The 15888-nt window shown below is 45.2% G+C and overlaps 1 protein-coding gene across 1 annotated transcript; it reads right to left on the reverse strand.

Annotated features, from left to right (window-relative positions):
- Positions 1 to 1891: 1891 nt before the first annotated feature.
- On the reverse strand, positions 1892 to 14558 carry LOC146179285 (membrane metallo-endopeptidase-like 1). Its single transcript, XM_084579596.1, has 8 exons — positions 14322 to 14558; positions 11453 to 11631; positions 10920 to 11121; positions 10199 to 10372; positions 8348 to 8673; positions 4988 to 5179; positions 3581 to 3788; positions 1892 to 2425 (listed from the first exon to the last, which is right to left on the reverse strand). The coding sequence occupies exons 1-8, from the start codon at positions 14556 to 14558 to the stop codon at positions 1892 to 1894; spliced, it is 2052 nt and encodes a 683-aa protein (XP_084435722.1).
- Between the last annotated feature and the right edge of the window lie 1330 nt (positions 14559 to 15888).

Consider the following 15888-nt stretch of genomic DNA (forward strand, 5'->3'; position numbering starts at 1 on the left):
TGCGGCCGTTACTGCACAGTCGCAATTGAAGCATTGGGGCAAATAGGGTCGTAGTCCCCGTCCGTAATCAGTGCGCTTTACACGTGACAAATAGCAGCCCAGAAGTAGTGTCTGAAAACGTCAGCTTTGGTCCTACCTCATTTAGCTCTACTGCAAAGGGACAGCGAGCACAACCGCATCCAATTTTGTTTGAATTAAATTTCATTTTTATTTTCTGTGAGTCGGTTGATGTCAGTTCTACAGCACTTTTTTTTCAGTTGCAATAAAAATATTTTTGTCGCAGATCTATCGACCCTCATGACAATGAGACATCGAAACTAATGCGCACTCTGTGAACGATAACTGCATGAAAATGCATGATTGTGATCTGGGGAAACTTCTAGATTCGAATTCATGAATGCTACACTAGTACAAATTACAGGTTCTCCGAAAATGAATGGTATATCGACGATACTTACCTTTCCTTTGCCAGCTCGTTGAAAGGTCATTTTTGTATTGGAAGCAGCCTCTGTGTCACTAAAAGGTAATAGTCAACCTACAAGGTTAACCTCAGTTGTACACAATGTCTCTTTTTAAATGAGCTTGTTATATTGATCAATAGTTTGACAATGAGGAATGGTATAGTGCGAGTGAGTGAGAGCATATTTGCCAGCAGGGGACTGTGTGAGGCCTATATTTTATTTTTTGCCTCGGAGACTGCATTTTGTTACCCTTCTTTTGGCCATATACCTGTCAGCTCCTTTGACATTGGCCAGCCCTGCAATGGATACAGGGGCTAGTGGCTGATGTTATTTGTCCAGCAGACAGTCGTGACGTCAGCCTAAATGATACGCTCCTCTTAGTCTCTTGTGTAGTACTTGCGCCTTCTTCACAACACGCAACGCAGTTGATTCAGATACCAGATCTTGTCTGTTACTTTCAAGCAAAGGTGGGGCAAGGTGGTAGGGCTCGTCTACGCTAGATCCCTGAAATGCGCCTATCTTGCACCACAGTGCTCACGAAACAGGCTTCGAGCAGACTTCCCACCACTTCTTTTGCCATTTCTGTCAAGTGATTTACCTGGATATCACGAACTGTCGCCATGTTTTGACAGCCGATGGGAACATCGAGTAATTTACTTTTTATTTTCAATTCTAGCTGTAGGCAATCAAAAAAGCATGGTGAGAAGCTAAACAAGCATGCTGATAACGACCGCGCAGTCTTCTCAGGTCATGAAAAATTTAAATTATAGTATTGTTCCTGCATTCGTTCTAAATAGTTTTCATGACAACAGAAAATTGCTGGAGTCTACGAACCACCAGAAATCCCAGTGGTAACCATAGATGTTCTGTGTCTTGCGACACGCCACTGCAGTTCACATAGTAAGTGCACTTTTCCAAATTTTCTGAGCTTTAAACCCCCCCACGCTATTTCATGAATCAGACAAAAACAAACTTGAATTCAGCAATACAAGTCAGGCTAAACTATTAAAATTATAAAGTTCGGCGGTTACAGCTTTGATTCTGCTTTTTTTTTTAACTCTGTTCATGAGGTCGGCATAACTAGGAAACAAAATGTATGCTTCTGTCTTAGATTTTTCTCCTCCTGCTGTAAAGACGAGTTCATTTATATCTGTGCTTCGCCATTTTTAAGATGTTCATTTTTCACACGGCACGTTTATTCGGCCTAATAAATTAAAGTCACGCATTACACAAACATTCAAATTAAAGGAGATGGAATTACGCAACTCTAAACTCCTGTTGGGTTCAAAGGGCTGTATTTCTAAAAACAAGAATATCAATTTTAACACAGAGTCCGGTTTCTTGTAGTTTTTACTGCTAAGCTACGCAAACTTAAAAATAATCTATGCGGCTTCGGATGCCACGTGAATCACACCATAACGGTCGAGACGTCATGGCTTGACCCATTGTCCATAAGGCTCATCTATCCGGGTCCGGTTTGGGTACGGACAGCGTTCGTGGGGATTCATGTACGACCCCATGGGACAGTGGAAAGCACTGGCGAAGCGGGCTGAGTTCCTTGCGGCCACGTTGCAGCGGTTGGGGGCCTGGGCATCGCCCCTGGCGCACAGACTGACGCAGGCACCGACAAAGAAAAGCATCTCCTCGCTCATGAACTCTAAGCCTGGCAGCACCAGTGGCCGCGCCAGCTCAGAATGTTGGTCCACGAGCTCGACCTCGACCTCGGTGGCAAGGGCCAAGCGCGCCAGTGCGAAGTCGTCGGCCTGAAGATCCGCTCGAGGCTCCAGCCTCGCCAGGCACTCGAGCCAGGCATTGTCGAGTGTGAAGGACTGCGATGGCCTGGCCAGAGCTACGGCCAGACCAAGGCCCAGGCCGGCATAGTTGAGCGCGGGAGGCATGTCCGCGCCGAAACGGGGTGGAAGCAACCACGTCGCAGGGACCAGACCATTGCCACTGGGTGTGACCTAGATGTGCAAGAATGTGACGAACCAAGGATACACAGCATTCTATGTGCATGCCAATTTTATGCTCGTGTCAGTGAGAGCCGCTTTGTAGTGGTTGTGACGGGTCTGACCACCTGTGGTCCAATAAAACCCAAGAGCGAAGCGGCTGGTGCACCATGATGGAGGCTCTCTAGTTAGTGGTGTCGACCAATTCATATGGCCTCACGGATAAATGTTTGGGCGCGTTAGCATGATCTTGCGGTGTGTAGCAGAGGAAAGGGGTTGATTACGGCTTAATCGCTGATTAACTGCGATCTCTTATAGTCGGTCAACCCAATCGGCTGATATGCTTCCTTTGAAAGGCATCTCCCGCTTTTTCCTATTTAGACGTCGCTTGCTCTACTCTACGTCGGAAGGGTTGATCGTGAAAGACTTGTTATAGCAGCGGTTTCCACGTTATAGAGGTCACTGCGAACATCCTGTGCGCAAGTAATTTATTTACCGCTTCTGAGAATTTGACTTTTATACTTTGAGTATGTTCCATGTGTCATCATTGTTCTCTTCGCAGTAAAATTACGCTTTTTGCTTTCCTATAATGCACTTTTCCGTACTTCTCAGCTTAGTTCGTTATATGCAATATTATTTCCTAATAAATATCATATTTGACAGCCAATTGAATGCAAAAATATAAATTACCGCCATTACTTTGGTCTCAGAATCTTTACCAAGTGTATAGAGTTTGCGATTTCGAGCGTAAATCTAATATTTTTAAGTTTCATTCTGTCCGAAGAAAGTGAGCAACTAGAATATTCTCTCACATTTTCTAGAAATAAATTGATGTGACATATTTAGATACACGTTTGTAATATCCTTTTTGCTCGGTTTTTATGCTGGCATTAACTACTACTGCGTTCCACTTTTAAACGCCCCTTTGTAATGTGAGGAATTGTACTCTAAGTAAATAAGTGCATGTATAAATGAGTATTCGCCACAGAGACCATCGCTTTTCCGACCGATGTTTCAGCTCTCTTCAAGACAAAAACGTTCTTTTTTTATAGGACACCACTTAAGCTCCTCGTTACACAAGAGAGTACAGCCTGTGATGAATACACCATCCTTAGCATAAGCGGGAATTGTCCTGGAAGCGAGCCGAGCATGCGAGGCCGTATAACTCACCTGTACTTTACTTGTTTGCGGAGCTGGGCGTACGTAGTGAGGCTTTCCTTGGGTGATCGCTGCGATCTCCTTGCTTCGGACATGGGACAACGCAGCCACATACGTGTCCAGAAAGGGTTGGTGCGGCGATGGCTCTTCCACTTTCAACTCGCCATACAAAGCATCAAGCTGACTCGCTGTGGGTAGGTCCAAGCTAAAGCTCGTATTGCTACGAAATCAAACGTTGCACCGTAGTAAGCTCTCTCAGAAGTAGTTCTGATACGGTTCATACCTCTACACAAGTTAGGCATTCCCTACGAAAAGAATTGTATGAGGCATTTTCTCACACAGTCTCACTCAATTCCGTAAGAAATCACATACAAGTTGCATATAAATGCGTAAGATGTCATAGTTTCTTGTATATTAACATAACTTATGGAAGATATTTTATGATAATGATATGAACCGTATGAGAGTCTATGTGATTTGATGAGAATGTGTGAGGTTATTGCCCAGTAGAGCTTTTCGTTTTTGAAGCTACTGTGACGGATGTTCAAAAATATTCACACATTCCAAATCGTTCCGCTACATCTTGAAGGAAAAACAATATTAGCGATTCCTTTAATGTTCCGAATCAAAATTACTTTTCAAGCAAACAGATATATGCACAGTTGAGTCGCATTGTCAAGCACGATATTATTGTGGACGTCAGGCTTTGGCATAAGTCCGACCAATGGCTTATGAACAATAAATAATATGAATAATAATCGCGCAAGAAGTACTCAGAGTAGTGTCGAATTCAAACTAGCAGGCAAACTGCACGAAGGTATTAAAGCGACATCGTTAAATATAGGGCTCGGCGGAGAACCGACATAGGCGCCGGCGCGGCAAAAGAATCCTGGTCGGTCAAGTTGCTCCACTATTCATTAGGGAAAAACATAGTGTGTTACTTAATGGAAACGAACCTCTGAGTCGCAAGTCAGACTCGCTGCACCTACGCTACCAAAAGCAGGTTTGCTTGGCCGGGTTGAAAAGCAGTTTATGATGGCGACATGCATGTCGAGGTCGGCGAACGAGTACGCCTGGAGACACCCCACGGAACCTTAGGGATCCTTTTAACCTACTGCGTCATACTATTAAAGTGCGTTTATGTGTTGCCCAAGTATTTGTTCTAGTCATACATTGTCAGATATTGTTCCTTACTGCTGGCTATAATTACCATATCATTCTCCGAACTACTGAATCTCGTGAGCCTACCTCGAATTGCCCTTCCCTTCCAAGTACCCAGTGAGCTCCCGCCTAATACCATCGAAGTCAGAAACAGCAATTGCGAACGCGTGCAGTGCCAACAGTTTAGGACCTTAATATGCGAGTAGACTGAATCTTCTAAGGCGAAATAACAGTAAAAACATTATAAAACACACTCACTAGGACCAGATGGCTGTGTTTCGCCTCTTCATGAAGACGATGAGGGCTTCTGCGACATCTTTGAAGACGAGCACCGCTTCTTCCCAGCCCCTAGCGGAATCTAGCTCTTCCAAGTACGGCAGCACGCTGGGATAGGGCATCAGGCGGTAGACGGCCTCGAAGCAGCTTCTGCTAGCGGTGCCGTGAGAAAGCCTGCCGGAAGCACGGAATGCCTAATGACCAGCCGTATGGTGTAAGATATCTTAAATGCATGTAACATCGCAATGGCATCGAATTAGAACGAACGCACATGCCACCACTCATTAACACTTTAGACCGCTTTTTTCAGATAGCGCCAGTCCTGTCGTTTGTATCTTCATCTTCTGTCCTGCTTTTCTGGGCTGCTTCTACTTTTACTTACATCCTAAATTTTCGGACAGCTGCCTAACGGCTGCCCCTTTCCTAATTCAAGCAATATTAGTGTGTCCTAATGTCATTACCAGGCAGCCATGATGTTTGAGGTATAAATCACGTCAGACAATGAACACAGCAGCCCACGCAACGTCATGATTGTTTTCATTCTTCCTACCATCTCTATCCCTGTTTACAATTTTTGACTGCATTGGGCAAAAAACTCAAACTCGTACTTCTCTCCAAATTTTCATTCTTTAGCAAGCCTTTTCGCCCACCCCGAATGGTGTTAGGTGGCTGTGACAGTTCATAAAAGATAAAGTTGGAGCTCTTGCCGGTCCGTAACGGCAGTGACAATTGCTTCACTGAAGTTCTTAGTTTTTTTCAACAGTCGTAGTCAAACAAAACATTGCCTGTTCGAGAGCTGCGAAAGCATAACTTCCTCCTCTAAACGTTTTGAGTGACGGGGGTACTCCTCTGGAGTAAACCTCCAGCACCGAATAACCAACGACGCTCTGAGTGCAGAGGTTTACTGTTATGGTACGGTACAGTACGGTACGGTACGGTGCGGTACGGTAAGGTACGGTGCGGTGCGGTGCGGTGCGGTACGGTACGGTATGGTACGGTATGGTACGGTATGGTACGGTATAGTATGTTACTGTACGGTGCGATACAGTACGGTATGGTATGGTATAAAATGGCGTGGTTTCTGTGTGTTGTGGCGTGTTTTGTGGTGCGATCTGGTGTGGTTCGATGTAGTGCGAAGAATGCGGAGCGTGGCGGCGCATGGCGTGGCGTTGTGTGGTGTTATGCGGTGCGGCACGGTGTGGAAAGGTGTGGTAAAGTTTGCTGCGGTGGTGAGGGTAGTGGCGTTGTGTACTGGTGCTGTGTGGGTCCTAACGACGTGAAGCACCTAAGATATGTAGACGAAGGTTCCAGATCAACTTCCAACTCCTGGAACGCAGACACAACGTAGTCTTTCAATGCCTTCATCGTTACTCCGTTTTTATCAATAAAATATATACATTTTCATTCATTGATACATATTCCCGTTTTTTATAGGAAGACTAATAGATACTTTGGCACTGTCGTGACGTTTCTAAAACCGGAGCCGAATGAACTCGAAGGCATCGAAATTCATTTGCATGCAGGATCCAGCTCAGTTTGCTTTGAGTATCCTCCGCTGTCTGCCTTTTAATGCTCCGCTCGTGGCTTTCCCTTCAATTTCAATAGCACAGTAGGACAAGCATTTAGGGTATAAGAACCACCTTACCATTGTTTTAATATATAGCATTCATTTTCTTCGAGTTACACGCTCATGTTTTTCAGAGCACCCTATTGTTCACCATAGGTGTGGTAAGACATGTCCGTAGTCAAATGTAATGCTGTTATAATACATTTCTAGGAAGTATTCGATAATGGGGCAGAGCCTCACCAGAAAAACATGCCGTTTACGTCAGCTATCTGCATGAAGTTGATATTTCTTGCAAGCAAACTCGCAGATGTGAAGTTAACCGTGATTAATCTAAATGGTAATGCAATCGCTTTTTATAGCAGTTACTTCGTTATAGTTGCAGAAAACCCTGCCCGGAACTGTCACAAGCGAACAGCTTACGTGCCGTCATGCGGTCAAAGCTGTTCGGCACCCTTCAAGTTGTGCATCGAACGCCTCCAACGCAGCCGAATATACGTGCACCACCCTATTATGCGAGCCTCCCAAAAGCATGTCTTTTCCTTTTGCGGACTGCATTGACCATAATGTCTAGACAGACTCATCCCTGAGAAAAGGCATAGCTAACGCGAGGAAACCGAACCGGATTATTAATGCTTTTCTTTGCTCGTGGGCGGCGTGGACCGCATGTGTGGACCGGATTTTGGACCGCGAGATGGTTACATAAAATAACGGTAATTACTAACATAAGGGGTAAGTTAATAGAGGATCACTAATGAGATGTCATAGCCCATATGCGCACAGATTATTAGTTATAATCATGATAGTGATGAGAATGACAATAACGTAAGATAGAAAAGACTGATAAAACATCACAATACGAATATAGGTCACTATTAACGGTAAGCATATCACGTCATCTTTTTATATTGTCTTAGTAAATTATATTATTGATAAATCACGTGATCGCGTTCAACTAGTCACGTGTTCGAGGTAGTTGTAGTATGGACGATGTCACAGTAGCATCAGACAAATATGTATGAATAAGAAGTTATGGACGTCGAAACATAATGTCAACAACAACGAGCTGACGTCATAGCAACATATCTAGACGAGAAATTGTGTACGTCAAAATAGCATAGCCATGCAAGCGACGCCATGTGTCCTGCATACCTTGGTGCACGTCGCGGTTTCGATGCCAATAAAAAACACTAAATATAATGAGCATGAACGTTCTCAACGTTAACCTGCGACAGTATTAGTTCAATATCGGCTTTCGAAAAGCCCCCCCCCCCCCCCCCCGCCCCCAATGAAAAAAAAAAGAAAAGAAGAAGAAGCGCACTTTAGATGTACCCATGTTTATCGGGTTGCTGACGTTTGGTACGCGTACTGAAGGCACACTCGACGCAGATCAGTCGCAGTAAAAATGTCATCTGCATTGTACTGCCTTTAGACACGGAAGACCATTTACATGCGAGAAGTACGCCAAATGTCACCTGCACTCGTAACGAAGAACGGCTAAGATGAAGCAATCGGAGGCACTTTTCTATTTTTTTTTATGAGGAGGTTCATTTGCATTTAGATATATATAAGTTACAATCGCTTAGCCATCTGTGTAGTGTACTCTGTGTCCTGAACGCCACGTTTTGGCACAGGTGCACGGATGGCGCGTAATTAATGTCGTGGCCAACCAATGAGCCTACCCAAAACCGCCAAAAATACTTGCGAGGCTGCAAGATGGAGGCCAAGAATACAATTCCGCATTATATGTAGAGTCGCGGTGTCGTGAGAACGCTCACTTCAAGTCCGCCAGTGGCCCAAGCTGTCGTACAGTCTCCCAGGTGATATAAGCAGCTAGATCTGACGCAGAAACTCGGCTCGACAAGAAGTCATAGTAGGCCAGCATGGCAGGATGACCCACGGCCACCTCGACGAGGCTGTCCAGCGACGATGACGATGGAAAGGAGGAGCCGTTGCGCATTGTGAGGTTAACCATGGCGTAGTATTGCTCGGGATCTTCTTCGGGTATCGCCGAGGTCACGGCAAGAATGGTCTCTTCCGTGGCCACGACCTGGTGCACTATTGCATCTACGTCGTACACGCTGCGCACGTCTGTCGCGTTATCCTGTGCCAGTGCAGATAATGAAATAAACAGGTTTATTACGGGTGTGTTACTGATGCGGGGTAAGCTGAGGTCAGAAAAAATTAGTCTTCGCTGTATAAGACACCAAGGCGAGAAGTTTACACATTATGCAGTTGTATAGGAGAAGCAGACGTGGCAGCAAACCGAAGTCGACACTGGCATATCAGCAGCGGTCGTGGAATTGCACATGATTTGAAATGTAGATGCTACGTTGTGAGAGGTCGTCACTGGGTTTCAAAATCGAGGGAGGGTTGCTTTAAAACTGCCATTTCGTTCTTGAGCCTAACGAGAATTTTGATACGAAATCATGATTCCAAATAGTTATCCATTTTGCTGCATCACCATGCCCCTTCCTCCTCCGCCCCCCCCCCCCCCTTCCCACGCACACACATAAACAAATGTCATCTTTCTTATTTATCGGCAAGTGGCGATCATGGCGATTCATGGCTGCATAACGGCAGCAAACCACTAAAAAAAGGTCCCGATTTACCCAGCTGTATACACTAAATTCGACTTGGGTGCGCTAGTCCATTTCATTTTGTATGGCTTGTTTAAATTTGTTTATGCAGCGTACTTTCGTTTCATTGGCTGCGACGGGTGCGAGGACGCTGCCCTATCCTCCTCACCCACTCCTCCACACCTCGCACTATGATCCTTCACTCCAGCTTAACTGTTGTTTGGCAAGTGTCACTTTATAGCTTCTAAAGATTCCATCTAGACGGCAGAAGAGCACCTAGGAGCAGCTGGGGCGAAGCTTTTGTTCCTTTAACACAAACATGATAATCGCGACATCGCTTCTCTCAAGCTTTACCAGGACAGTTATGTCCAGATTTTTTGGCAAGTGACGCATTTAGTGCTGAGAGACTCAAGCGCACGTATTTCTTTTCTCTGTGCCGTCTTTTCAGTAGTGCCTTATGCACTAAAAAAGTATGTCTCCACAGAAAATATTCAAAAAAAAAAATGTAATACTGCAAGCTGACTACGCTGCCAGTAAGTTTTAAAATGGGCGCTTTGCAGTCCTTTTCTTGAGTCACCGTGTGCGAAAGGTCATTTCATCCATAAAACTAGGCTAGTGTAGTGGATAGCAAAACGAAAGAGAACGGCTACTAATGTCCTAAATGGTGATTATTATCTGGTCGTCATAGCTGGTCATTACTAACGTCACCATCTGCAAACCAGAATGGTCAGCACAAAACTGGGGCCGTTGTATAAGTGACCTCTTGTAAGAATCACGACAGAAATACGCGAACATGGATAGGTGTTGCGACCATCCGATACCGATTGCCTGCGATTGATCACCTGATGCAGTCCTCGAAGCACCATGTTTGCACTCCGATGCAACGTTGCCAACTGATACAAGTAAAGCAGTCGGAAACGAACTGTGCTCTTTCAGCTCTATATGGGCCGAACCACGGGTTTTCGACTGACAGATCATGACACCAAGCGAATTGCACAAGTATTCATCTTACTTCGTGCTAATGTAGAGACGACCGTAAAATAAACTCACGTGAGCCACTACGACGACGACGTATCGCTGTACAAATCCCACATAAGACTGGTGAAGGCGCAAGTTATCTCTTTCACGCCGCCAAGGTTCCAAGTCTGAACGCACGCTCATGGACATCAAGGGCCGGTCATCGGGTAGCGTCCACGTCGGGTGACGGCGAAGGTCGAACAGTGTCTGCGGAGTGCAATCTCGCGCTTATTCCTGTGCTCGCAGTGGTGCTAAGCAGTAGGCCCAAGTGAATTACAGTAATAATTGTGTTAACAGCTTTACGAACTTTATGAGTGAAAACGGGTATAATCCTTTTGAGAGAGTACTTTTCAGGATATTTTCGGAACAGTAATGAGCTCTGTAAACATGCTAGGTGAACTCCAGCTCTCTCCCTCCCGAACCTCTAAAACGACCATCTTAATGTTCGTTAGGCTCAGTGGACTCATTCGTTCAGGCACTAAAGTTGTGAAAATATGCGATGGCTACCGCCTAAGTTGTTTTCTTTTGTCTTTCCCTTCTTATTTGTGCAACCGACTCGCCAGAGAGAACAAAAAAGGAAGGGGCGCACTCTAGCCACTTTGCAAAGATCTCTAATTTGGACTTCTTTGTTACATAAAACAGGAGCCATAGAACAAAGGCACGTTCACGACCGTATTCGCGAACTATACTGGTAAGGAAACGAACGTTCGAGCGTGCATGCGAGTGTAGAAGGTGAAATATCGGCTTATAGTACCTTAAGGTTGTAGTAGAGGTCGAGCTCTACCGCCAGCGCTACGGGATTCGTGACATGGACGCTGAAACCCAAGCCCATGTCCCTGAGGAAGGAGGCTAAAGCATCGGCGCGGTGGTCCATGGAGGCTTTGAGGCACTCGTTGTACAGAGCAGCTGCCTTTGTACAGCTGTTATTGACCGCTTCTTCATGAATAGATCCAGGCCTGCATTAGTGGGGAAGACATGTAGAACCATATCTTCACGAAATGTCACCTGGACGTGTTCAAGATGTTTCCAAATTCCTTAGACTAATTTATGCGAAGTAAAGAGCTAATCTGGCCTCCTGAAATATTCAGAATGGCCAACCATTATGTCAACAAAACTCAATAATGGGAAAATGCCAACTGCTCTCAACTTCCTCTTCTGCAAGCTACAGTAAAAAGCTAGACTTTTTTTAATTACATAGTTGAAAGATGTGAAGTGTGGCCTCTGAACGAATGACCCCTACCTCCCTACCCCCTAATGAAAGGACAGATGCGGCTTATTTTTCCTCACCTTGTGTTCAAGGCAGCCTTCGTCGTGTCCTGTGCCATGCTCTTGAGCTTAGATCGAGACCGCCAAGAAAGCAGCGTCATCTGGTAGTGGTGAGCACTGACAAACGATGGCTTGTGCAACCAGCCCGAGCAAACGTAAGAGTAGAAGTCGTCACAGGGGTTTCCGCCACCTAACGCGTCCTGTATGGGGATTAGAATGGCGATGAGCATGGCCGCACAGGGCATTGTTCCCTATTCGGCCTCTAGACAGCGATAAGCATTCGTTGTTCTGATGTCTCTTGTTTTTCCTTTGTGTGTGTGTGTGTGTGTGTGTGTGTGTGTGTGTGTGTGTGTGTGTGTGTGTGTGTGTGTGTGTGTGTGTGTGTGTGTGTGTGTGTGTGTGTGTGTGTGTGTGTGTGTGTGTGTGTGTGTGTGTGTGTGTGCGCGTGTGTGTGCACGAGAGAGGGAGAGAGAAAGAAAGCATCAGTCATGCAGGAAATTTGCATGGACTTAGTAATCTAGGAACAAAGAAAAATGAAATTGATGCACAGCCCCGTTGCTGCTATCACTGAAACTTCTCAAAGCCCCTACCGTGCCTGGCTCCACATAAATGAACTTTCTTAAGCTGACCTTCAACCCTTAAACTTTTGTCCATAATCGTGTGCAGTAACTGTTAATTTCTTATAAGTAGGTGGCTACTTGGCGCGCAGTTATGAAATTGTCATCATCATACTAGCTACACCCTCTGCAAGCCAAATGCCTCTTTCATATCCTTCCCATTAAACCCGATCTTGATCCCCTCTACTTGATCCTACTTGACCCCTCCATCTTCCCAATACCCGTCCGCCACGCATATATCTGCCGGCCCCTGCTAAGCTTGCTTGTCTTCCGTTCGAATCTCGTCTGTCACCCTTAGAGACAATCAGGTATTCTGCCATTGCATCACATGTCCGGCCCTCGCCCTTTTTTTCTTGATTTCAACTATAGCGTTTAAGGTGATCATTGCTTCATGAACACGGAGTCTAGATTACAGAAACTGGCCGGGCCAGTTGGCACATCATTTTCGACACAAACGGCGCGCTAAAACTGGACAGAGAAAGTGTGTCTTATTCTTTCTCTGCCCAGTTTTAGCACGCTGTTTCTGTAGTCTGGATTCTTTATCGCGTTTGTTCTCGGACGCACTCTGCACACTTCCTGTTTCTTAACATGTACCTAACATTTTTTTGTTCCATGGCCCTCTGCGTCGCCCTCAACTTAAAAAGAACCCTCCTCGTTAGCATCCATGTTTCTGCCCTACAAATGAGTACCGATAGGGTACAGCTGTTGTATAGTTGTATACTTATCTCTGAAGTGATGCTGGTAAGCTGCCGTTCAGGATTTGAGAGTATTTGCCGAAAGAGCTCCATCGCAATCTTAATCATAATAGTCATAACTAGCCTGAGGGAATCGACTGCAGGGCAAAGGTCTTCCAAAATCCCTCCAGTTATCCCTGCCCTGTTCCAGCTACATCCAGTCGACATACGCGAACTTCCTGCTCTCATCAGTCCAATTAAGTTTGTCTCCCCCCTGCTACGCTTGCCTTTCCTTGGCATCCAGTCTGTAAACCTTAGAGACCACCCGTTCTCTTGTATTCGCATTGAATGACCTGCCTTCATCCATTTCATATTCTTGATTTCTACAAGAGGTCATGAGGCAAACCATATTCTCAAGTTATTTTACTCTTGCGGTCTGGATTTACGGTCACTACGTGTCCTAAATAGACGCAATCATTCACCACTACCAGCGTCTTGGTACCTATCGTATGCTGTTGTTCACTTTGGAAGCTGTTGAATATTACTTTATTCTTCTGCATACCAATTTATAAGCCCACCGTTCTGCCTTGCCTAGTTCATTAATAATTCTTTGCGATCCATCACCTGCGTTACTTAGCAAGCCAGTGTCATCCGCGAGTCGCCGATTACTGGGGTGTTTTCCATTAGCCCTTAGCCCTACCTGCTTCTAACCAAATCAACAGTTATGAGATAAGTGAGTACTGATTTATACGCTCTCTGTTTAGCCTCGCCCCTGCTTGAACCTATAGTTATAAAATACCTGTTGGTTCCAGCTAGGATGAGACTAAACAGGCAGATTATAAATCAGTGTATGGGCACTGCCCGAATACGCCGAAGCTGTCTGGGATCTGCACACAAAACCAGAAGTCCCCTATAAGCAGAATAAAGCACTACGCTTTATTTACCTGAGTTAAGGGTCGCTAGTGGTATCTGATCGCCTCAGCAGTAGTGGACTTCCCACATTTAAATAGTGTCTTTAATGCACCAGCTAAAAATCCAGCTCATTGTAGTAGATAACAGAACAAAACTACGTCTTCATGGCTGATTGCAACAACAAGAAGCCCCACACCTGACCAAAACATATAAGGTGAATTTGATACCGCAATGTGCGACTAAAGTCTATTTGTTTAAATTCTTCCTGCATACCATTCCGAATTGGACATACTGCCACGCGACATTTCAGCTACCTTGTCTTATCGGAATCTTTGTATTATCGGAACCCGCATTGAACCACTACCAAGTCGCCCAGCTTTCCATCTTAGATCCATACCTCCGGTTGACTCTAAATTTGAAAAAGCTATGTCATCGGGCTGTAATCTCCTTTTGTCGTTATTTCACATTCTTTCCAATTATGTACTATTCATCAAATTGAATTCATGAAATAAAATATACAAAATAAGTAAAACATCCACACTCTCTAATTACTTGGAGATGAGAGGACGTCACATGAACCTATGAACCGAACATTTAAACATTAAAAGGCGCCCAGTGCTTCCTCCCGTTTTTGTTTTTTTGCATGATGAAACAATCCAAAAATTTCTTTGTAGATTTAGGTCTCGCCTTGAGTGTAGTTGCAGCCAGGAGGCACGACGTGGCGTTGCAGAGCTGCGTGGGACCGCGCAGTCGCCGTGGAGCAGGTAGTGCCGGCGTCTGAGGAGACATCTCGCGACGACTACGTGTGAGCACCAGGGCGAGAGTGGCCATCACGACGATGACTGCCAGCAGGATAATTCCCGCTCGTGCCAGGAACGTCTGCTGCTGGGGGCTAAGGCGGGGCTCCGTCAACCGGAAGTCCATGGCTGCGTGTCGGAACTTGATGCAAGACACCACCCATCTTCGTTTCAAAAGCATACATGAGTGAAACCTACGAGCTATGCACTGTCACAGCTTATCGCATAGCGTTCTGAACGTTTAGCAAACCTGTACCAAAGCCAGTTCCTGAAATCTTTCTTTGCCGGATTACCGGAGAAGCCATTTTTCGCCACCAGATTTGAAATGAAAAGCATGGCAAAATAGGTACCCTGTGTTTGCTTCTGCCGCTATACGTAATTGCTTTATGCTTATTTTTCGATTTTTCTAGGTCAACTCATTTTGCACCTACCATGTCACCCGTCGCAGCCAATATTCCTGCCCACAAAGCTTTTCAAGATCACGTTCACAGTCTGAGAGCAATCATACGTTCCGTAACTTGGATGCAGCTGTCAGCGCGTTTAGCGTCCCTTTTCTCGTTAGTTTTCAAAATTGCAGGCACCTATTTGAGCACGATGACAGTTACCTGGGAGACCAGTGCATAGCCCTGACCGGTTTGTCAGACAAACCTAAATAAGAAACGTAAGCGTAAACAGATATGTCGCTTTCTACTGCCTAAATACTGAGCAGTACGCACTCACTTTGACCTGTAAGAGCAGACTGGAAGAATTCCTTGAACCTCGATATCCTGCTAGCGAACTGCCGAAGGGGCTGCAATTCGCCGTCAACTTCTTCCTCTTTACCTTCGGAATTCGTATCAGTTCAAAACATTTTTAATTATGTAATGCACTTAGAGGCCCCAATACGCTCAGTTTATACCAGCGCATCTGCAGAGGGTATCCTGGTGTGAGGTTGCGGCAGGGTTTCAACGTGATATTGTTAGAAACAGCCACAAAACCGTCGGAACGTTGCTGCCTTTTGGGCTGAGTGCAATGATCCTCATGTTCATAACCCACAATAAGCTTCGCATCCAAACCAGGTAGTGACAATCACTCTAACACTTGACTCTCTGTAAACGTGTCACATATTCAGGTGCTCATTTGGCTTTTCTCTTTCAACTGATAATAACGATGAGGATATTTTACGGGACATCTTCTTCCACATGATGATAATGGTGACGATGTGTGTGCGCGTGCAGATTGAGCAGCCTGATGAATAACCCTAATTTACAAAAAAAATAAAAAAAGGCACGAGCGATGTTATGGGCAAATATGCGCTAGAAGTATTGGCTGTTCATTTCGTTGTGACAGTGAGCGCCTTTCAAATAAATAGCCTCTGTCACTATTGGCTTCTGGAAATTGGAAATGCGGGTTTAAGCCTTCCAAAGAACGAGAGTTGGTAGTGGGGTAGTGAAGGGTAATCGAGAGATGCATTTTAG

This window comes from Amblyomma maculatum, chromosome 9 (assembly GCF_055883805.1).
Source record: "Amblyomma maculatum isolate TAMU_Amacu chromosome 9, ASM5588380v1, whole genome shotgun sequence".
Lineage (NCBI taxonomy): Eukaryota > Metazoa > Arthropoda > Arachnida > Ixodida > Ixodidae > Amblyomma > Amblyomma maculatum.